Genomic DNA, 24321 nt, shown 5'->3' with positions numbered 1-24321 from the left:
CTTCTCTCTCTCCTCTCCGGCGGGTCTCAGGTCAACCTCCAGCCACCAACTCCGGCGGGTCTCCGGCCTATTTGGATGGGTCTCCGGCCAACTTCCGGCGACCACAAAAGCTACTGTCACGAGCAACAACAGCTACTGTCACCAGCAACAAAAGCTATTGTTGCTAGCAAGAAAAGCTACTCTGGTGAGATTTCCGGTAACCTCCGGCGAGGTCACAAAAGCTACTGTCACCAACAACAAAAGCTACTCTGATGAAATCTCCGGAGACCTTCTGTGAGACCACAAAAGCTACTGTCACCAACACTAAAAACTACTCACACCAACAAGGCAACAAGTGAACAACAAAAGCTATCCTGATGAGTTTTCCGGCGAGGTCACAAAAACTACTGTCATTAGCAACAAAAGTTACTGTCACCAATAACAAAAACTACTCTCAACAACACTAAAAGCTATTCCCACCACTAACAAAAACTACTATCACCAATATCAGAAAGCTATTATCACCAGCAACAAAAACTACTATCACTAGAAACAAAAACTACTGTCACCAGCAACAAAAACTACTGTCATTAGCAACAAAAGTTACTGTCACCAGTAACAAAAACTACTCTCAGCAACACTAAAAGCTACTCCCACCACTAACAAAAACTACTGTCACCAATATCAGAAAACTATTATCACCAGCAACAAAAACTACTATCACTAGAAATAAAAACTACTGTCACCAGCAACAAAAACTTCTCCCACCAACATCAAAAAAGCTACTCTCACCAATACCAAAAACTACTTTAACTATTAGTAAAAACTACTCATACCAACATTAAAAACTACTACCATGCAAAGCAAAATCTATTCGCAAGATTGAAAAAACTATAACCCGAGACTAACAATGCTACTATCAGCGACTGAGAAAGCTATTACCAACCAACACAAAAACTACTATGAAACATTAAAACAATAATAAATTTACAATGTCGAAGGCTTGCAATGCTCAAACTTGCATGTATTGCATATATCATAATCCATCAACATAACTTGTATCCATGAACATCATTCACTAGAGTGAGTCGTAAAAACCATAGGAATTACCAAAATCAAACCAAAGCTATCAAATTGAATGACAAATATCAACAAATGAACTTCCTACCTAATCCAAAAACTGTAACAATACATAATTTCGGGTTTTGAACGTGTGAAATTTCCAGATCCAAGTTGTCGAAAAGCGGCGCGATTCTGCCACCGTATTTGCAGCACATCCATGTTGTTGCCGACGAGCTGAAGCAGCGGAAGTGAGATTTGAGGTTGTACATGAATGTGGACGATTCTACCGCCGCCGCCAACGACCTTTGCAACGCGCTATGGAGGCCTGTGTTATCTCAACCACCGGATCAAGGTTTTCTGTTATCTCCTGTTGAAGCCAGTGAAAATAATAGTCCAAAAATCACACGAAATCTAAAAACTGCAGAAGAAGAATCACCAGCAGGATCATTCAGGGAATCATAGACCTAGAACTTAAATAAGAAGTCTCAATCTTCAAGTCATAATAAGCAAAACTAATGTCTATTTGTTTCATATCCAAAGCTTCAAAACAAGAACAGTCCACAAGCATAAAACTATTTGCTGAATCAAAAATTGAAATTGAAGTAATGGAAAGCAATCAATATTAACTAAAACTCGAAACAATCAAAAATTTTCAAACTTTTACCAACCAATTGTAAAATGATGAAAAAATCGACATAACCAACCTCACTGTAGCTCAACTCAATCTGACCAATGCTTCGATGGCGTCGGCATTGGCTGCCGCATCCACCTTCTGAGCTTCCTGCCGCCTCAGTACTCGCTCCTCTGCCTCTTTCTCCACACCTCGGAAAATGTTGTCTCTGTCAGAGATCACAGCGCCGGAATAAGCCTATTGTGATTGTTGATGGAATCCGCGACCTTGTTCTTCCTCTGGCGCTTTGTATAGGTCATCTTCTACCATCCATTTTCGTTATCTGCTGCCATCCATTGCAAGCGTGAGAGAATGAAATCCGGCGAGCATTAGTGGAGAATGGAAGAATGAGTGAAGGAGTCGATACCAAACTGAGCCCTAGACGATGTCGCCGATGCCTGGGCTACCTCGCCTCACCTTGCATCTTCATCATCGTCGTGATTCTTCTCTCACCTCTCCGATCACGATCATCAACCAGAAATCAGACAACCGCCGACAATTTCCATATCTGCATGTTCCTCTCTTGTTTTCATTCGATCTGTAATAGGTAACGACGGCGGTGCAAGGTATGGTAGCGCCATGCCAGTGGTCGTCGGGATCGGAGGCCTAGACCAAGACGTGAAGGCAGGGTGCTCGAATTGGTGCAGCAGAGAAACAGAAGGGGAGCTTTCTCGTTGAAATTGGAGAGGGCTTCGTTGAAATTAGAGAGGAGAGAGAGAAGATTGGCTTGCCGCCTCGTCCAAATGGCGTCACCGACGTCTTCACCGCTAGAGAAGAGCATAGAGGTCGCTCCGGAGAGAGAGAGAGAGAGAGAGAGAGAGAGAGAGAGAGAGAGAGAGAGAGAGAGAGAGAGAGAGAGAGAGAGAGAGAGAGAGAGAGAGAGAGAGAGAGAGATCTGTGATCGATGTAAGGGGCGGATCCAATTGGTTTTCTGAGGTAGAACCGTAGAGGGGTATAATTGTCAGGAATAAAATATTTTGTGAATGCAAGTGGCCTTGTGTGTACAAAAAATATTTGATGGCCTTCTGGCTAATTAGAATTTTAGAATGACACTTATGAGTAATTTTCTAAAGAAAAGGAAACCTGCGAAAACCCTAAAAGTACACTCCAAGTCTCCAAGCAAAAGGCTCTCCCATTCTCTGCAGTGATGTATAAATGCTTGGAGTGAGAACCAACAAATTAAAGAAATAACAAATTAATTTTCTATTAAAGAAAACATTGTTCCTTTTGGTAGAATACCAAACGGGCCTCGGGTAACCCACTTTCACTTTTATTGGGCTTGGGCCGGTTTGCGAATAAATATTCCCTACTTGGGTAAACGCGAGCAACGTTACCGGCACAGTGACTGAAAACGACGTCTAATTTACAAAAAAATAAAATAATAATAATAATAATAACTGAAACTGGTTAATTAGTTAACTGAAAAAAAAAAAAAACGGAGGTCTTCCCAATACACTCATGACGCAAATCAAACCAACGAGTCGGTGAATCGTTACCCGGTCCCGCCAACTCGGTCTCCGAACTCAGTCGCTACTCGCCGGTTCTCACTCTCTCCACTAGTCACACTACTCTCACCTCCGACTCGAAAAATCTCCACCTAAACAATTCCACAAATCCTCCAAAGCTCTCAAAATTTGAAATCTACAGCCAAAATATCACCGTAATTTCAGACATTATCTTATCGGAGACGCCAGATCCGCATGGCAGCGACGGCTTCGGCGCCGCCGTGGATCCCGGAAGACGACCTCCTCCTCAAGAACGCCATCGAGGTATTCATCTTCTGCAATTTTCCGATTGAGTTGGTTATCATTTGGATGCAATTTGCGTTTGTGTTTTTGAATATTAGTGGATTTTGATTTAGTGTTCAAATCTGCTTTTTCGCTTGTGAACTTGAAACGATTGCAGGCAGGTGCTTCTCTGGAAGCGCTTGCCAGAGGAGCGGTCAGATTCTCCCGCAAATTCACGGTGGGAGATTTGCGGGAGCGGTGGCACGCGCTGCTCTACGACGCCGACGTGTCGTCGGAGGCGTCTTCTCGGATGTTGGAATTCGAGGCGTGTAATTCGAACGTCGTGCCGTCCAAGGCTAATAGGTTCAGTCAGTCTAGGGGTTCGAAACGGAGAGGGGAGAGCATAAGGAAGCAGTATCATGCTCTGAGGAAGAGGCTGTGTGCTGATACTCATCTCTGCACTCTTAGTGATTTCGATATTAATTTTCTTGGTGGGCAAGCTATTGGGAACCAGGGGAGTTTGGATGGGAATTGTATGGTTGGAGGTCATGTTGGGGAGCCGGTTTTCAATGGCGACGGTGGGAGTGTTTTTCATGGCGGAGAGTGTGTCTCGCTTGAGGATCATGGGGTAGGCGGAGTTGGGAGGGAAGGTTGTGGTAATGAGTTTTCGGAACAGGTTCTTTTAGTGGCGGCGAATGGATTGGGAGAGAATGCTTATAGCCGGGATAATAATGCAGGTGAGCATTTATCTACGCGCGGGGTTAATTCAATGGATTTCGGGAATTCGTTGGATACGGAAGATATAGGGGCACATTTATGGGACGTAGCAGCGCCAGAAATGCCAGCGGAAGAGACATTGGTAGTTGTTAATGATGTGGATGTCGATGGGGAGAATATGGATTCATCTCAATATGAAGTTGGCCATACTGAGGCAATGTTGGTTGATGGTGAAGGGTGTGATGAACTGAATAGGCGTGTGGCTATATCGGTAGGTGATTATGGAGATATGGCAGATTCTCTTTTCAATGATGAGGTCAATTCGATTCTGTTGAGTTCTCCCAAAGATGTTCATGAAGATGATGTTCCTGAATTCTGTCAACCTCCACAGTTGGTTTCAGTTTCATGTAAGGCTGTTTCAGATGTTGTGCATACTGCTGAGATGGTTCTTTCTGTCGAACCATCTCAGACTGGTCATGATGATCGGCTAGATATTTCATGTTCAGACGCCAATAAGCCATCATCATCTACATCGGTACCATTGAATCCTACTGAGATGACCATTGCTCCCATGGTGCCTGTTGCTCCTGAGATGGCCATTGCAGAAGAGGTTCAAGAAGAAGAGATGATTTGTACATTGAATACTGAGGATCCTGACATCCCTTCCAATGATGATATCATGTTTCCTACTGCGATTGTTCATACTTCCCTGCAACCGAGCTCTAAAGAAGTTAGTAATTTGGCTACTGACCAAACAAAAAGTGATCAACAAATAAAAACCTTGGAGAAAAAAGAAGATCCTGCACAACCTTTTAGAAAAGAAAGTCCAAACCCTGCACGTGATAAAAATGACCCTGCTGCCGCAAGCCAATGCAGATTAGCAGATGCAACTCTCAACTGTATCACAAAGGGATTGCTAAATGAAGAGGTTATGATTTTTTACTTGTGATCACTTCATACTGTTGATATATCATACATTGGTTCTTCAACTTATGAATTTCTTTTGGAAATATCAATCACTAAATCTGATTGTTGCAAACAGGAAATTAATGTTCCAGGTATAGTTGCAGAACTTGCATCTTTAACTGCAGAGCTAGGTTCTACTAGTATGGCTTTCCCAGAACCACAAACCAACCCCTCAGCACTAGATTGTGAAGAATCTGAGGAAGAATCTAATGACGATGTTGATGATGATGATGGGGACGCTGACATTCCTTATTTCTCCGATATCGAAACAATGGTAAACATTACAAATTTTTGAACTTCTATTTTTTTCATTTGCTACTTGGTTCATTTAGGCTCCACCTTCTTCGACTTACATATGTTATTATCCAGATACTTGAGATGGATTTATGTCCAGCTGATGAGGAGTCAGATATCAGTAGACGAGGTAACTCCTTTAAGTTGGTACTAGTAGCTGATCAGTAGTATTCTACTTTATTAACAATTACGTAATTTTAAAAAAAGAAAGTTACTCGTTAAAAAGTCGAGGTTCATTAAACATCCCATTATTTTGAATTTAAAGAATTATAATTCCTATCATATTTCTGTTAGATAAATCTTTTGTGCATTATGCGGTGGCTTTTTATGACTTGAACAGTTGAATATATACATTTAAAGAGATATATGAGTTCAAGCTTTTATGTATGGTTGAACGTGCAGCATTTCTTTCATTGAAAGCGAATATTGTTTTCCGTTTTATTAAAAAATGATTTTCTGTGATATTTCCAGTCTCAAAGTATCAACATGAGGATGCTAAAAGGAAAATTATAAGGTTGGAACAGTGTGCACAATCCTCTATGCAAAGAGCACTTGCATCTAAAGGCACGCTTGCTGTATTTTATGATCACCATGTAAAGCATTATATCAAGAAAACTGAGGTATGTATTTCAAATTTTGACATTTTGACTTTTGTACTTGCATATGTCCATTGAAAACCTCATTGCAACCTCTTTTTACTTTGTAGGTGATAATTGGCAGAACAACAGAAGATAATCAAGTTGATATTGATTTGGGAGATAACAAAGTATCTAGGCGGCAGGTGAGACTTGTTTTGTTTTCCTAATACAAATCTTTTCATGAATTGCATTGTCGATAGTCAGCTTATTTGAAACTGATTACTAGCTCATTGATATGTGGATCACATTGTAGAATGGGTTTGAGATATCCAATAGCAGATTCCAGAGCTTTCAACATGTGACATTAAATTATGAAGGGGAAAATGCAGGCTAAGGTGGCTTAGATTGTAGAATAGAGTCCGAATTGTGCAAATTGTTCGTGTCCTTAAAACCTTTATTTTTCATCTTGAAGTTGTGAATCATGGGTCTTTGGTCATTATTTCCATAAATTTGATTGCATTGTTAGAACAAAGAAGTATTGACCAGTTCTTTCATCATTAAATATCTTTCAAGGCCTTATGTGACCATTTTAAATTTTCTCTAGGCTCTTATAAAGATGGATGCAGACGGTTCTTTCTCATTGAAGAATCTTGGCAAGAGTTCAATTTTCTTGAATGGCAGAGAAATTGCTACTGGAGAGCTTTTAAGTTTTGCTTCGAGTAATTTGATCGAGGTAAATGGTTTTCCATACTTGACTCCAGACCTTGTAGAGCTAATTTTTCAACCTTTAAATATTGTTCCTTGTTCTATGTTGTCTCGAGCATGCTTCTGGGTCTTGGTTCAAGTCTTTTGCTTCATCCTTCAGTTTCTGCTCTCTCATAAACTACCCAATTTTGTTCCAGCGATTGGTTCTTAGTGTTTGATAACCAATTGCTGTATCGTATTTTGCAATCTGCAGATTAGGGAGATGGCATTTGTTTTTGAGATTAACCACAAATCTGTGAGGCAGTATCTGGCAAAAATTGCCACAAAAAGTGAGGTACACACCAATTGTTAAAGGGCACCTGAGGGGGTTTCATAAGTGGAGAAATGCCAGGTGCCTTTCCTATTCTAATTTTTTTTGTTATTGGAATATAATTGGTGGTCTGTTATAGAGGAGCATCCTCACTCTGCCCTATTAGAGAATGTATAGGCATTTTTAGTTTTACATTAATTTATACACAGTGATCCTCAACTGAAGAAGGAAAGGACGTACTAGGGAAAAAAAATATAAAAGAAGAAATAACAAGTTAATAATTTGTAGCAGTAAATACCAGCTCTGTGTTATATCTATTTATCTTTTCTTTTATATATAGAATATCTTAGTGCCTCTTTTTCTTGATTCCAAAAGATATTCCTCTGAGTGGTTGTTAGAACTTGGAAATACCCAATGCGAATCTGCATTCTGGAAATTGGGTGGCTTTCGGTAAAAGCTTGCTGTGTTTTCAAGTTTGTTAGCTACTTAGCTATAATAAAAGTGCTTAATGCAACCGCTGATTTGACATTTGTGATATTGGTTGCTTCAAATCACCCACCAACTAGAGCATTCTCTGTAACAACTGCTTCAAGGAGAATCAATTCCATGAGCTGGTATTTGATGCCTATGGCTAACCACTCAATTTTTATATTTTTCTTTGTTTCCCGTTGCAATTAGTATCATAGTGCCTATGATTATTGGATTTTAATTAGAGTCGCAATCATAAAGAGGTTTCTACTTTGCCATATAGATATAGTAAAGGGGCCATTTTGAGTGGCTTATGGAGCAATCAAGGAAAAGGAACCAATTCGTATCTTAGCTAGAAAGAATGACTTTAGACTTTTCTTTTTTCCTTGATTCACTCCCAAATGACCACCAAAATCCATTGGTGCTTCAATAGTTAGAATGTTGTTTAGCTAAAGTTTAGGCCTTGAACTTGTTGGGGTATCTTGTTTTGAACTGATTTGATAATTCGGGCATTGGTAAACCCCATTTTGTATATGAAAATAACGCATAGAATGGACGGACCAAACATCCACAGAGTGAAGAAACTAACTACGAAACTCATCACCATGCAATGTAAATCGAATAAAGAAATCTAAGACAACCCGAGTTAAAGTATCAAAACTATGTAACATTCATTTGGAGCCATGAATAAAAATAGTGATTCTAAAGCGACTTGAACTTGATAACCGAGTTATCTAAACATTATGCTGTAAGAATCATAAATCCTTAAAACATTTTACCCCAAGGAATTGCCAATTATCTTTGCGAATTATGATCATCATCCAAAGACAGCTCAACACTGAGCAAGTCTAATCGTTTAAGATATTATCTAAAAGAAAAAGATAGTTTAAGCTAACGAACACACACGTCGCTCGCTATATCAACGACCAAGGTGTCGCCACCATAACCAACAGTATAAAGCCAGAACAGTCTCCCTCACTCTCCCTCTTCAGATTTATATACTGACCTCACTGAGGAAGAAGCCTCTCTCTCTCTGACAATTGCCCGTGAATCCACTTGTCTCAACCCTTGTCTGATCCAAACCAAAAACAAAAACTCAAAACACTTTCCCTAAGCTCAAAGCTACTCACTTTACACGGTACCCCATTCCCAATTCCACCAAAACCAACGGCCCTGATCATCCCCTCTCTCACTCCAACCCCTTATCTTCAGCCACCCAACCACCAGTCACTGAAACACTCCATCTCTGTTCCAAATGGGTGTTCTTGTTCTGCTATTTACAGTCGCAAGTCTGCTCCTTCTAGCAGAATCCAAGACTTTCTGGGAAGACACTCAAGTTCTGAAGCAGCTGAAGAACAGACTAGACCCCAACTCAGTGGCTCAAGGCTCCTGCATTAGCTCATGGGACTTCAAACTCGACCCCTGCGACTCTCTCTTCAGCGATCGGTTCACTTGTGGCTTCCGGTGCGACCTAGTCGACGACTCCGGTGTCAGCCGAGTCACCGAAATCGGCCTAGACCAAGCTGGTTACTCCGGTTCTTCACTCTCCTCCCTTACCTGGAACCTCCCTTACTTGGAAACTCTAGACCTCTCTGGTAACTTCTTCTCCGGTTCACTCCCCGAGTCATTCTCCAACCTCACTCGGCTCCGTCGACTCATCCTCTCCGGAAACTCGTTCTCCGGCTCTATTCCAGCTTCAATTGGGTCCCTCACCAATCTTGAAGAGCTCTTCCTCGACAACAATTACCTCCGAGGCTCGATCCCGCCGAGTTTGAACAACCTGGTCAGCCTGAACCGGCTGGAAATCCAAGCTAATAGTCTCAGCGGCGAGTTTCCGAAGTTAGATTCCCTCACAAGCCTTTACTACTTAGACGCCGGCAACAATGCAATTACGGGTCAAGTCCCGTTCACATTCCCACCTTCGTTGATTCAAATCTCCATACGAAACAACAGCCTAGTCGGAACGGTCCCGGAAACCATCAAACAGTTGGGTTCTCTACAAGTCCTCGATCTGAGTCACAACCAACTCGGTGACTCCGTCCCGGCACACCTCTTTTCCCACCCATCTCTCCAGCAGCTCACTCTCTCCTTCAACAAGTTCTCCTCCCTCCAAACCCCGAGCTCAGCCGGATTCCAAAGCCAGCTCATCGCCGTCGACCTCAGCAACAACAACTTACAAGGTTTCTTACCATCCTTCATGGCCCTAATGCCAAAGCTCTCCGCTTTGTCCCTCGAAAACAACAAGTTCACTGGTATGATCCCAACCCAGTACGCCTTCAAAGTGGCCGTACCCGGAACCGGAGTCTCGCCGTTCGTCCGGCTTTTGCTCGGCGGAAACTACCTGTACGGACCCTTACCCGGTCCTTTACTTAGTATGAAACCCGGTTCGGCGAACGTGGGTCTTGGCAATAACTGCCTGTACAGATGTCCAAGGGTTTTCTTCTTTTGTCAAGGCGGTGACCAAAAATCGTCATCCGAGTGTAGAAGCTTCGTCCCTGTAATTCCCTGAATCAATGGACGTTATCAATGTCTGTAACACTATGAATTTATGACATAAATATTCAATAATTAAATTTGATTTATTTTGTTATCTCTTTTACTGGATTCGTTTTTGTACGGGGGAAGAAAATCTGAGTTGAATACTGTAATAAACTTAAGGAAGCGTGGTCCTTGTCTGGCGGTAAACACAGTGCAGTGGCACAGTCTCTCTCTCTCGATAGAGCGATGAGCTTGACTGCTTGAGGTTGATATTATTTTAGTGATCGTGATCTGACAACACGAACGTTAAGACCCACGTGGAATTATGTGGGGGAGGACCCAGTTCCGAGGCGTTTCCGGTGGGGACTCAAGACGCACTTAAAAAACAGTATATCACCATCGTCTTCCCTGTAACGCACTAACTACTGGTTTTTGCTAAAAAGAGTTAAAAAGGATGAGAGAGTTACAGAGATTCCAGGTTTCTGCTTGTGTCTTTATCTGAAGCAGTGTGATGGATGAAAATGTCTGTTTTGACGGTGTTTGCTCTATTTACCAGGGGTAAATATTGTATGGCAAACTATAAACCCTTCCTCCCTTTTGCACACAATGTGTGCGTGAGGAGGTTTGTGCAACCGAATTATTGCGTGCATTTGCATTGGCATGGTTAATGAGTGGCAAGTGATTTTCTCATGAGTCATGACCACCCTATCATATCAATTTTAGTCATCTTGTTTATTTATATGCTAAGAAAATGTAGAACTTGTACTCTCTTTTTCCTTACAATGATAAAGTGGATCTTCTCCTTACCTATTCAAGCCTTTACAAAAAAAAAATCACTTCTTTCACTTTAGTTTTCTTTTTTAATAATTTAGATTGACTTTGGATTATTAAGATGATGGAAGAAACTAATTTTGATGCTTATTTAAATAATAAAGTTGCGAAGTGTTAAACATGATTGATTCCTTTGCTTCCTCAACTTGGTTGAGTTATAGTCACAAATTCACAATACATGTAATCTATAATTCAATTTGTAAATAATTGGTTTCACTCTCACAGAGTATTTGAAAAAATAACCTTATTAGCACGTTTTGACAAACGAGTTAGGGTCTTCATTTCAATTCTCAAAAGTCAAAATGTTGAACTTTAAGCAACATGATATGTTAGTGTCAATTTTTACCCAAAAAAAAAAGATATATTAGTGTCAACCATTTACATATGCTAAAAAAGATAAGAAAATTAGATTTGTATGGCCATGTTTCAAGTTTTACGAGTGCACCTAGTAAATTATATATGCTAACATTATTATGCATGATCATGTGATATGTTTTTGTTTAAACAATAAGTCAATGAAAGTAAATAAAAGATCAGAAATTCACTATACCTTAATACTTATCTTTTCACTAGAAATATACTATTTCTAAGGCAAAAATCTGTGACTTTCCACTAATTTCTGGATTAATATCATTACAGTCAAGAAAGCGTCCATAACCTTCTAAATGGCGCGTGCAGTCCCTATAATTGTATATTCAAACACATAGATATGACAAAGATTTGAGCTTTATACAACTCTTTTCAGTTCTACTAGCTCGCTATCTCAAAAATGGAAATTTCCATTCATAGCAAAACCTTCCTACTTTCCTTGCTCTTCATTCTCTCACACCCACTCTCCTTTCTTGTATCCCAAGCATGCCATTCCGTAGACAGAGAAGCCCTTCTCCATTTCAAGCACAACATCATTTCCGACCCTTCAAAACTTCTCCATTCATGGTCACTTTCCTCTGATTGCTGCTCCGCCTGGGAAGGCGTCGGGTGTGACCCCTCCTCCGGCAGAGTTGTCCACCTCTCCCGTTCGGGACTTATTTCAGACAATGACTTCATCGTCGACACATACATGTCCGGTACACTGTCCCCATTTCTTGGAAACTTATCCTCTCTTCAGCTTCTTGACCTCAGCAACCTCAAGAACTTGGAGGGTCCAATACCACCAGAGTTTGGGAAGCTATCTAACCTCACTCATCTGTTTCTTTATACAAACAAGCTCAGGGGCTCAGTACCATGGACATTTCAGTATCTTTTTCGATTGGAGAAGCTCTATCTTGGTAACAATGATATGTCTGGTTCTGTTCCTAACTCTGTTTTTGGAGCCTTGAGTTCACTTTTGGAACTAGGCCTATCAGGAAACAGATTTTCTGGTCCAATCCCAAATTCAATCGGAAAGCTGGTGCTGCTAACTAAGCTTGAACTCCAAGGAAACAAATTCTCTGGTAGAATTCCTACTAGTATTGGCAAGCTGAAGAGCCTCACGTATCTTGATTTGTCACAAAATCGGATAAGCGGAAGACTACCTCAGTCCATAGGTGGACTTTCCCGGTTAGTCTTGCTCTATCTCAATCATAACAAGATAACTGGAGCCATTCCTTCTTCAATTTCCGGGCTTAGTTCTCTCCGGTTTTGTCAGTTATCCGAAAACAAGCTCAGAGGCACTTTGCCTCCATCACTAGGCCAGCTCCCAAAAATCGAAAGGCTCCTTTTGGAAAACAACAAACTTTCGGGGAAACTACCTGCAACCATTGGCCATCTAGCAACTCTCACCGACATTTTCTTCTCCAAAAACCGTTTTTCAGGCAAGATTCCTTCTAGTTTTGGCAATTTACACAAATTACAGACACTAGATTTATCGAGGAATAGACTTTCGGGTCAAATACCTCCTCAGCTAGAAAAACTACAGAGGCTGCAAACTCTGGACCTTTCTTCCAATCCTTTGAGGTTGGTTAGTATACCAAGCTGGTTATCAAAGTTGAAGCTTTTTCGCCTATTGTTAGCGAAAACTGGTGTTAAAGGGCAGCTTCCAATGTGGTTATCTTCATCATGTATATCTATTCTTGATTTATCAGGCAATGCCATGGCAGGAGAGTTGCCACATTGGATTGGCAACATGACTAGCCTTTCATTTCTCAACTTATCAAACAATGCCTTTCATTCTTCAATCCCAATTGAATTCATAAACCTATCACTTCTCATGGACCTTGATCTACACTCCAACAAGTTCTCTGGTCCACTGGATTCAATATTTTCGAAACAAACCCAAGACCCACTCGGCCAATTCAACTCCGTTGATCTTTCTAACAACATGTTCACCGGCCCTATTGATGAGCACATTGGAGAAACACCGGCAATGGCCTCGATCAAGAGCCTAATTCTTTCAAGTAACAAGTTGATTGGCACTATCCCAAAGCAGGTGCTGGATTTGAAGGATCTTCAACAACTAGATTTGTCAAAAAACCACCTGAATGGGGAAATCCCTCCTCACAAAGCTAATTTCCCTGTTTCTGCTTTCATGGATAATCCTGGTTTGTGTGGAGCTCCACTTCCTCCTTGTAATCCCTCTTAGCATTTTCCAAATATATTTTGATTTGTTAAAGTTTCGTGTTGAAAATTTCATGAAGCTTAGTTGTCATTGGATCATTTTGAATATATAACATAGAACTTGCGAGCGATAGTTTTATAGTACTCCGAATTTGTGAAGCATTTAAATTCCACAGCTGAAATAGTCATTACTCAACACTCTGAGTTAATATAACTACTTAAGACTGAAATTTCAATACTCCAAAACATTATAAAACATCCTAGAGTTTGAGATTATGGGAGGCAAATATCGCTAACGGCTATTTGGTATCCTAAGCATGTGAGGCGGGTGCTTATTTAGACTAATATAAAACAATGTACCATTGCCATACCTGCTCCAGCAATCTGTTGAGGATGAAAGCTTATAATAGTGTCCTTATTCTTACGATATTATTGGATCACCCGGAAATTACTATGACGGTTTGACTGACTGGTATCTCTTCAACCAAAGCTTGTCTTGAATATTACATTTATAGTTGTGCGTTCTGGGGTCTTGTGTTTGGTTTATGCCTACTGCCTACGATTCTGAAGAGAAAGAATATAATATGCACCATACTAACGGCTAGCCACAAATCTCATTCAGTGAATTAAGCGAATAATATTCACATGAGAGGAACTGATATAATATATTTTCAGACCCAAAAACAGAGAGGGAGGACTTTAAGTTTAAGGGTGCAACATTACTTCACAGTGCTAACATCCCTATTTATGTATTTTATTACGTTAAAACGTGCATCTAAGCACCAGTGGTCTAGTGGTAGAATAGTACCCTGCCACGGTACAGACCCGGGTTCGATTCCCGGCTGGTGCACCATATTTTTGGTTTTTCTTTTTCTTTATTTTCATCTCACAATTTGTCAAAATACAAGTGGACAGATAGATCATGATGAATTGTTTTGGAATTTGGATAGAGCTCCATCATAGGGATATATTTTTTTGGGGTCAATATATTCAATATTGGGTGCTATAGATTTTGATTTAATCATCTAATTGATACTGACATCTGCATAATGCAGTATCTGCCTAACTTCTACCAAAATTACCAGATTATGATCCCAACTAATTGTGGGTCACTTATATTCTTAGTTAGCTAATGCTCTTTCCTCCACCAACTACCCACTTCGGTTCAGAGAAATGAAAAAAAAACAAATATGGGATGCTTATCATCTTCTAGTGAGGGCCATGAGTAGAGGAAGTAATTTGGAGCATTCTGCATTACCCTGGTCTTGAGGGTAAACATAAGACTTCAGTAAAACTTCCAAGTCTTCTCAATTTGGATTTTTTCAGAAGAACATCATACTTGCAATGCCTTAACATACAGCGTTTGGTTTTTCCTCTGAACCGACCGGGTTTGAAATTTAGCGGCCAAAATGTGAAAAGATGGATCGAATTCAGAACTTGATAATAACATGCACGAGTGTTTGGCCGGATGAGTAGTTAAACGTTAACTACGATTACCCATGGAAAGAGGGCATGCAGAGGACAAGTTATCATGGTCAATGCATGGTACGTACTAGCTGAAGCCTTTGGCACTGCAGAGTATTTAATTTTCTTTTGGCCTCAACAAAGTTTGCTGTAACTTGAATTGATGGTTTTGGCTTCTTTATCATCTCTAACCAGATCACATGTATGGAGCTAGAGGAAGGTAATTGATGAGAAGAGAAGTACATTAAAGGACCCGTCTCCTTCATCTTATTGCTTTAGGTATCATTCTCATCCTGCATGCTATGTATATATGTGAAGCAAGCCCTTCGATAACTTTCTTAAAAGACAAAAGGGGTATCATTACAATTTAGAACTCTCAGTTTTTACAGTTATTGTCATTTTATGTCAGAGTTTTTCGACTTTGAGGCATTAGAATCTGTTGTTCCAGCTAGCAAATTAATTTGTATCTCCATGACTTTGATCCCTTATTGCTACTTAATCTAACAATCCACAAACGTGGAGTTTATACATATGATGCGGTTGAAGGAATTGCGTTAAGAATGCTTAATTACATGTATAAGGTAATTGATGAGAAGAGAGTGTGAATTTACTTCAATTTCATAAAATCTTGACTCTCTATCTAATCTAAGGGTCCTGACAATTGACACATCACTCTTTCACCAATTTTTTTATTTTTTGTTTAAACCTCAGTTAACTTGCCGTTAACTATCGTTAACTTCTAGAAGAAGAAAAAATTAAATAGCTTCACGTACCATCTTTCTCCTGTACGTAGTCCCAACTCAAATTCACTTGCTGTGCTTGCATGAAAACTCTCCCACAGAATTACCAAAAGAGGAAAAACAAAAGACAGAATTACAACTAAAAGTCTTCCATAAGTGATGATTTGATCTGACAAACTTCATCATAGGCTGTCATATTGGCTGATGCACAACTTCATTCTCACATAGTACGTGAAACCCTAATGCATGGAGAGCCTAGTAAGTTCATTGTAACTTGTAGAAGATGTTGCTGGATAAGGAAGACTCTAATCCAATTTACCTTAATATACATAGTCGTGAAAGTTTAAGACACTATAAGGGCATTAATTTCTTAACGCTAACACTGTTTCTTAAACCCTAAAAATCCATAACCTAAATTAATTTGATTTTAGTCGACATGAAGTATGCTTCAATCCAAGTAGATGGAAGATATTGTTTGTTATGATGATGATGGTCATCGAGTGCCCACATTCCCAAAACTTGACAAACTGATATGAATCATTGTAGTGTGCAGACAAAAATATTGGGCACTTTCAGCGAGAAACCTTTCTAACTCTCGATGAGAAGGATCAGATTGATTTAATGGGTTTTGAAACATAAAGAACTGCATATTTTTTCCCAGATTGATCCACGAAACTAATAATCTCACATAATATTCTACCTACACAGCTACCAAATAGAATAACATCCGATTTGTACTCTGAAAATAGAATGAATAGCATAGGATTATTTCTTGATGAATTTATTAATTAACACAAGCACAAGAAGTCATTCTATGGTAATTGCAGCATTGTGCAGCCGTGGAAGCAAAGAGAAACAGAAAAGAAAGCACAAAGGAGGAACTTGAAGCAAAGGAAAAATACCGACGAGAAATTTCAATTTTTTTTTTTCTCGAGTTAACAGCAAGTCAATTGGGGTTTAGACAAAAAATAAAAAATTGATGGAAGAGTGATGTGTCAATTGTCAGGATCCTTAGATTAGATAAAAAGTCAAGATTTTATGAAATTGAAGTAAATTCACATCCTCCTCACTTTGCCGGATCCCTTTAGGAAGAGAATATATCCAAATCAATGTAGTTTTGTTCGTAGTCTCGCAAATGCGACTATATAAATCAACGACTAAACCGGCTATCAAATTGGCTACGACTATAAAAACTAACACTGTGCTAAAGAAAGAGGTTGAACAAAACTTACCCAGAAATATATCTTAACCTAAAATACTTTGGGTGTTGATCAAGCGGCCATATATATGCATGAACCAGATAGTGTTGTTAAAGGACTGGATTCTCTCCGTGAACTTGGTCCTCTTCCTCGTCAATATCTTCGCCGTACAAACGCCATACATGTGAGCTTAATAGATCAGACTTATTACCAGAACAAGTCCATCACGTGAATCCCCTAGCTTGTTTCTGCATTCTGCATCAGATTTCGACAGGTACGTTTTCTGTTGATATCATCGTCTTTGGTCCTCTGTGGTTTCTTCTAGTGATTCAGCAACTCATTTTACCCTAAAATACAAAGGGGGTTAGTTCATTGTTTCGACTTTCGAGTCTTGGACAAACCCAAATGCTTCGTTCTGGTTTTTAGCCAAACGAATAGTGATCCACACGTAAAATCCAACGATTTCAACGTGTGCAAAAATCTTTGATCTACGAAGAGATTTTTACCCAGAAGATTGAGGATACAGGGTATTAGTGAATATGACACTTGCCGACTAACTTTCATTGGTAAAAGCAAACCAAATTAAAACATAAGCTGTGCCGAAAAATTTCGCTTGGAATTCCCACCTCATTCTGAGTCTGTTATTGGCATATTAGGAGTTGAAAGCCACACGCACTCCTCTTTGAGATTTTAGAAAATGTCGTTTTGAACCATTACTAATTGGTCGTGGTTTTAATACCCAAATTTCTTCGAACATATATGACTAAATATAAATGCATGCATAAATGACCAAATAAAAAGTGAAACACCATATATGAGATCAATGTGAAAGTGAGTGTCCTTGACTCCTTGTGTCAAAACCCTTTATAATTTTCTTCACTTCTTTAGAGTTTCAACTCCCAACTACTTATTGGGAGTATTGGACTTGTTAATTTGAGCACACCTTCTTTCATATTAGTAGAGCTGCCTCAGTCCAAACTATGATGCAAGTGCCCCACTGCACTAATCACATATGAATAGACATGGTGTACCTTTTACTAAGACAATTAGAGTGCACAATTGCTTTTGCAAGATGGAGCGACTTGTGGGATTTTGCTAGTAGAAGGGGAAGGCTCTATTATTACTACTTTTCCCCTTCATTTTATGCGTGTCAAAGGCAGTGGGTTAAAAGTTTGAAATGGCCCATACTCTAAATCCTCTATTTAACATCAATTATGGGCTTTCATTCCTTCAAAGATGAACTTTTTTCTAGATGTTGGGCTCTATCTTCCAACAATAGTAGTAAAACATACTCCTTCCTTTCCTTTTCCTTTCTTTGACCTCGAGAAAATAAGCATCTCCATACAGATATTTTCACAAAAATTATGTGGTACTCAGAAGTAGCATTCTCACAAAAATCTATACGATAAAAGTTTCTTCGGACTAGATAGAAATTAACCTTTGTGAATTAGTATTATTAGATAAAAAAATTTATGTTATAATCAGACATTTTTACACACCCACGGTTCCAGCACTTCCAGCCGCATTTTTAATAAAGTAGCTTGTTCAATAACCACCATGTCCTCTATTGCTCCTCCTCCACCCCTACCGCGCTTTACTTTGGATCGATGAAAAAGTTAATATAACATTTTAAAAATTCATAATATGTCATACTTTGAAGTATCACAAAATATCTCATTTTTCGATTCGTAATATACTTTTCACGTCCTGATCTTATTCTTCACTCTTAATACTGCACCCAACTCTTGGTCCGTTTCTATTATGACTCCCTAGACTTTAACTGTGTTTGCTCATACACCATGTACATATAAAAGCATCAACCTCTTCTAGTCCCATGTTTACCCAAGTAGTCACAGTACATTTTACTTTTAATTGCTATCTTCTCTTTTCAATTGCAGAAAGAAAGCAGATCGATTTGAGTCATGGCAGTCCATATCAAAGCAGCTCAATGTGTTACCCAACTTTGGACCAGCTCCAATCACAGGAATCTTCTCAATCATAGAAGCTGCATGCAGGAAAGTCCACACACTCATCCAATACTGAACAGCTTAATGTCTCTTTCATGTGCATGTTATCACTTCTCAATGCCCCCTTTTCTTATCACCAACATAATATCTACCATTTAGTACTAAAATGGGATTGAAGACCTCACAGCTTACAAATATCAACGTAGTTACAGTACTCTAAAGTATAGAATTACAAGTACTTTAGTTAAATCCAATGCCCTCATCCATATGAAGAGAAAAGAGTCTGAAATGAGGTAATACCATTAAAAGGTAAATCCACCACCTTCTGGATTCCTCATTAAGAGACTGAAAGATATATTGCACCATTTATAACATTTTCAAATTTTTCTATAATAGAGTTTCTCTAACGTTTTTCTTGATTCAAATAAAGAAATATCATACCAAAGAAAATGACTAGTACAATAGCTTTTGTACGTTTTCCTTTCAAATAGTGAGATTCACGATCGTTAATGAGCATAATTCAATTGATCGATGCTGAGGACAATCTTATTTCGAACAGATATTAAATTGAGAAAGTTAAAAATCACTACAAGCAACTTCCTCTGTAAAGTTGTTCGCAGTTTTTACAAATGTTGCAACACTCTTTAATTAACCAAACATTAAACACTGGACACTCGATGACAGAAAAATTGTTCGATCCCACGCATTATTCACATAAAACTCTAAAATGGGTACGATTTCACTAAATTCTAAACCCTAAACACAGATCGAACATGGCTCATGGCATTCATGAAGTGGGGTCTCTTATGTTCTTGGCGAGGTTCCTCTCCTATTTCCGTTGGATAAAACGATAACCAAAACCGTATAAAGATCGAAGAACAGACACAACAACAAAATCGACACATCCATCCCTGCCCTTGGAAATTTCACAAGATTCCGTACTTTCTGTTTGTTTTCCCCCAATTTCACCTTCCTCCCCACTCCGTACCGTCACACACTTGCATCTTACACTACCCTCCAACCAGGGGCATTTCCGTAAACTTTGGCATGGCGCCACGTTCCATGCAGGGTGGGCTCCGTTCGCCGAGGTGGGCCAATGCCCGTGGGAGGCCCAGTCTTTATTTAGTTTTTACGTTACTATTTCGGTCTTCGAAGAGGCATAACCAAATCCGCTTTGAAATTTTGATTTTTCAAAATTCAAATTTTAAAAAAGGTGAAATAATTGTGTGGGAGGAATTTATTGTATTGGGCAACGTCAGCTGTCCAATAGTAACACTACACGTGAAGACACGACTCTTGGCGGCAGATAATGACTGACTTTGGGCTCGGAGTCCGACCCGCCCGAGTCAGCCCGAGTCACTCAAAGCCGGCTCCTTGTTTTACCGCCTTAATAGTAAACCGTCAACTCTTGGAATCTCACATGCCGGTCTTTATACGAGACTCGAATTACAAAAAACTCCCATACTTTCAACCACTATTACGAATGTGGAAATTTAAAACTGGGAACACGTGCCGGGGAGAGAATGGTAGCGCTGCCATTAAGAGCCAAAGGGCTACTTTGAATAATTAACTGCGGGTAATAATTTCTGTAATTGGGTAATTGCGTGAGCTCATGGAGCAGTGGGTATTACTTTACTTTCTAAATTGGTGTAAATATTTTGGGGCAGTGTTCCAGTGTGGCCAGTAACTTTCAGTTTGGGCAAGCAAAAAAGAGTGGAGGAGGGAATCATTTCAGTTCTTGGAGACAAAAGCTGAGGTCATGTCGAGCAGTGATTGGTCGGAGTTGGCTTTTTCCTCTGCCTTTGCTTCTAAGCCATGCATATGTGCCTTTTTGGTGGAAGCTGATGATCATGGTGGGAAGATTGGGTTTTGGATTCGGGTCTGAACTGGGTCGTACGGTTTGTACCCGCGTGGGGAAATGGGTTGAGATATCCGGTTCCGGTTGGGTTTGGACGGGATTGGTCTTTGCGCGCCACAATTTTTTCAAGTGGTTATGAAAGTAAGTCTTGCTATTAATTTTTGAGAAGTTTTGGTGGGAATTGTATGTACCAAGATTGACAAATTCCATGCATATTCTTTGAAGATTATAAAAGAAAAGAATCTTGTATTGAGAATATTTATTTTACTAAAGTTACAATTTGCATTGTCCTTTAAATCGATATACTATTATTGAGTAGTACACTGTGCTCAAAATATAATAATCAGTCCACAACTGTGTTTGCAATTTTTGATTAGTCATCAGTTCTTGCAAACAACACTAAAATTTTAGACTTACTAATACCTGATAAGCACAAAAAAATATAATTTTTCTTTAACAAGAATTTTAATTTTTTTTTTTTATCGAAAGATGTTAAAACTTAAAATGCTTGTTGAATGTGCGAAGGAGTTGGACATCTTTAAAGCTGTAGAACTAAGCGAGGGTCAAGGGACATTATATAGTTAAAAAAAAATTAATAATCAGTAATTCAACAAAGAAGTAGCCACGATTTGTCAGCTTTTGCAAGAACCAATAGTTGATTAATGCGAAATTTAACGATTGTCGAGTACCAGCACACACAACTTTAACGTTGATCAATACAATATCTACCAAACATTGATTACTGATACCCTCATCCATGAGTACAGTTATGAGAATTTCCGTAATCAAATAATTTTTTAAGTTTCATTAAATTCTTATATATGTGTGATCTTGAATATCACCATAAACCCTTGCTAAAAAAATTAAATTTCCACACCATGTAAAATAATAAATGAATATTGAACATTCATATAGTCATTTTCAAGGATAAAAATTCGTATCTGGCTAAAAATAAAAAGAAAATAAAGAATGATTAATGCTCAATTGAAGGGCTAATTCCGTAATAAATTATTACCAAACAATGAGCGGGGGGAGTAAGTGGAGAACAACCAAAACGAGCGGCGTTGAACGCGGCAGGCAAATTATGTAAATTAGTCAAAAGCCATGGGCCAATATTAACATCAGAAACACGAAAAGTAAAACGAAAAACAAAAATTACAAAAAAGAAACACACAAAGGTGGCGGTTTCCTAGGTCTTCACGTAGCGGAGAGACTATAGTGCGACGAACCACACCCTACAGATTCTTATCTTTAAAATAAATAAAATAATTAAATTCCCAAAATAGGTCAAAATTAGAAATTTAATACAAATAGGTCCCCTGCCCTCTGTGGATATGGTCCGCCCTGGCCTACCATATGTGTACAAAAATCCAGACATGGAAAGAAAAAATCCAGTCAAGGCCAAACAGGGGCAGTCCTCGTAATTTCAGACCCCAAACAAATTTTTTTTTTTTTTGGGGGTGGGGGATTATTATTTATTAGCCAGTACGGTTTAGTAGATTTTTAACGTTCTGGAAGTGTAAACAGAGGGAGGGAGAGAGAGCAGTAGGTGGAGATATAAAAAGGATGTGTGGCAGTGTGGGGAAAAGAAAAGGTAAAAATTAAAGAGAGAAAGAAACGGGCACCTTTTAGTAATTAGGCCACCACGAGCCCTAATTCAATGCTTTACCAAACTCACCACCCCTCCTTTTTATTCCAATTTCATCCCCATTCTTCAACATATTCTTCTCCTTCCTCTGTAACCAGCACCACCACTTCTCTCTCTCCTCCTCCACCTCTACCACCCTGTCCTCCTCAGGTAAATAATAAAGAGAGGGTCTTTATTTCTTTTTAATTTAAAAGGAACGGTCTTTGGTGGTTTTTGTAACTGGCGTGAGAAACTGAGAAATGAAAGGAATGTTCTTTTTTTGTTGTTGTTGTGTAGGTTGAAAGAAGTGAAATGGAATGCGTTGAAGCGGCGTTGAAAACCAGTATCAGGACCGAGATGGCCGTCAAGGAGGCTATTTCCGACGACTTGTGGGGGTTGAACGCCCAGAACGGCGGCGTGCAGAATTTCGAGGACTTTTCCGTCGACGACCTTCTCGACTTTTCCAACGACGATGGGTTTGTGGAACAACAGGCTGAGGAGGAAGAGGAGGAGGACGACAAAGGCTCTGTTTTGCCCAAGAAAGAGAGCATGGAGGAAAAGGAAAATTCAACCCCGTCTTCGTGCTTGTCGGAGAAGAATGAACTTGGGTCGGAGCCGACCGAGCCCACCAGTGAACTCAGCGTTCCGGTACTTTTTCATTTCTCCCTCTAAATTTTTCGGCGGTGGTTTCTGGTTAATTGAACAGAGTTGCTCTGTCTGTTTTTAATTTTCAGGCAGACGACTTGGAAAACCTCGAGTGGTTGTCTCATTTCGTGGAGGATTCCTTCTCGGGGTTCAACACCTCTCTCCCCGCCGGGTTTCTGGCCGTGAAGCCCAAAAACCCGACCGAGAAGAGGCCAGAACCGGAGGCTCTCAAGCCCTGTTTCAAGACTCCGGTTCCGGCCAAGGCCAGAAGCAAGAGGACCCGAACCGGCGGCCGGGTGTGGTCACTAGGGTCACCAACCTTCACCGAGTCTTCCTCAAGTTCAAGTTCGTCTTCCTCAACTTCTTCTTGTCCCTCCAGCCCATGGCTCATTTACAACACCACCCAAGGCCCCGGAGCCTTCGGTTCGTCAGTAGAGAAGCCTCAGAAGAAGCCAAAAAGACCGGCAACAGAAGGCGGCTCGAGCCAGCCGCCTCGGCGGTGCAGCCACTGCGGCGTCCAGAAGACTCCGCAGTGGAGAACCGGGCCCAATGGAGCCAAGACTCTGTGTAACGCCTGCGGAGTCCGTTACAAGTCGGGTCGGCTCGTGCCCGAATACCGCCCCGCTTGTAGCCCGACTTTCTCGAGCGAGTTGCACTCCAACCACCACCGCAAAGTGATGGAGATACGCCGCAAGAAGGAAGTCTCGCCAGGGCCCGAACCCGGTCCGATGACGACAGCAGCAGCGGCTCCGGTTGTTCGTAGTTTTTGATTAGAGGAGGAAAGAAAAAAAATTTAAGGTTCTTTAGTTTTAGCAAGTAGGAAGGAAGAGAGTGACATCGTAGTGAACCGGTTTAGAGTAAAACCCGGTTCGAACAGGCCCAGCTTAGTGTACATTTTTTCTCATTATCTCTTTGCATGGTTGGTGCGGTAGGTTTGTAGGCAATGCAACTGATTAGGCAGAACTCTTTTTTTTTTTTTACTTAATATGTACTATTTCCATTTTACCTTCTTTGCCTCTTTTATTTCCCAAATTTGGGTAATTTTTATTTTCGGGGAATTTTCACTTTTGGGTAAATTTAAATTAATTGGTTCTGAAAGGAGGATTTGGTGGTCTTACTGGTTCTTGACCTTGTGGATTAAGTGAGTTTGAAACCGTTCACCCTTTTTTTCATATGGTGGCCGTTGGAAAGCATAAATGTTATGAACCAAAGGCGCGCCAAACGACATGGTTTCTTGTGGCGTTTGATGCACTCTGTGGCGTGTCGAATCCTCACCGTTCGAGGGGTGGGATTCACGCGCTGATCGGACGGTGAAGGAGGAAGGGCGGTTCATTACCTGCAAAATCTGGGAGGGTTTTTAGGGGTTTGGATTTCTGGGTTTTGATGCTCTGTTTTGGAGGCATTGTATTGGACTAATTGGAGCGTTTGGACGTATTAGTTGGTGAAGTGTGGTTGAAACAGATAAAAGGGGGTTTTGGCTTAGTGAGGTTGTGACAGGGTT

General features: G+C 40.1%; 4 protein-coding genes and 1 non-coding gene across 6 annotated transcripts; all 5 read left to right on the top strand.

Moving 5' to 3' along the window:
* Nucleotides 1-3139: 3139 nt before the first annotated feature.
* Nucleotides 3140-7365, top strand: LOC112188340. Of its 2 annotated transcripts, none has more exons than XM_024327433.2 (8): nt 3140-3480; nt 3617-5083; nt 5198-5395; nt 5491-5545; nt 5887-6035; nt 6122-6196; nt 6598-6726; nt 6952-7365. In XM_024327433.2, exons 1-8 carry the CDS (start codon nt 3412-3414, stop codon nt 7048-7050), a joined length of 2241 nt encoding a protein of 746 aa, XP_024183201.1. In that variant the 5' UTR covers nt 3140-3411; the 3' UTR covers nt 7051-7365. The 2 variants fall into 2 exon arrangements, with proteins under 2 accessions (XP_024183201.1, XP_040370151.1); XM_040514217.1 differs by having other exon boundaries at nt 3573-5083.
* Nucleotides 7366-8480: 1115 nt separating this feature from the next.
* Nucleotides 8481-10070, top strand: LOC112183547 (receptor-like protein 36). Its single transcript, XM_024321930.2, has one exon. The coding sequence runs from the start codon at nt 8732-8734 to the stop codon at nt 9983-9985; it is 1254 nt and encodes a 417-aa protein (XP_024177698.1). The 5' UTR covers nt 8481-8731; the 3' UTR covers nt 9986-10070.
* Nucleotides 10071-11548: 1478 nt separating this feature from the next.
* Nucleotides 11549-13375, top strand: LOC112190109 (probable leucine-rich repeat receptor-like protein kinase At1g35710). The gene has a single exon (XM_024329533.2). It carries the CDS (start codon nt 11555-11557, stop codon nt 13343-13345), a length of 1791 nt encoding a protein of 596 aa, XP_024185301.1. The 5' UTR covers nt 11549-11554; the 3' UTR covers nt 13346-13375.
* Nucleotides 13376-14099: 724 nt separating this feature from the next.
* TRNAG-GCC lies at nt 14100-14170 on the top strand. Its single transcript has one exon. It is a non-coding gene; the product is annotated as a tRNA-Gly (tRNA).
* A 7933-nt stretch (nt 14171-22103) lies between these two features.
* LOC112189697 (GATA transcription factor 5) lies at nt 22104-23867 on the top strand. The gene is made up of 3 exons (XM_024329053.2): nt 22104-22346; nt 22473-22823; nt 22910-23867. Exons 1-3 carry the CDS (start codon nt 22209-22211, stop codon nt 23588-23590), a joined length of 1170 nt encoding a protein of 389 aa, XP_024184821.1. The 5' UTR covers nt 22104-22208; the 3' UTR covers nt 23591-23867.
* Nucleotides 23868-24321: the final 454 nt, after the last annotated feature.

Source organism: Rosa chinensis, chromosome 2 (assembly GCF_002994745.2).
Source record: "Rosa chinensis cultivar Old Blush chromosome 2, RchiOBHm-V2, whole genome shotgun sequence".
Taxonomy (NCBI): domain Eukaryota; kingdom Viridiplantae; phylum Streptophyta; class Magnoliopsida; order Rosales; family Rosaceae; genus Rosa; species Rosa chinensis.
The sequence above is the reverse complement of the archived record's forward strand: the minus strand, read 5'-3'. Positions and strand labels throughout refer to the sequence as shown.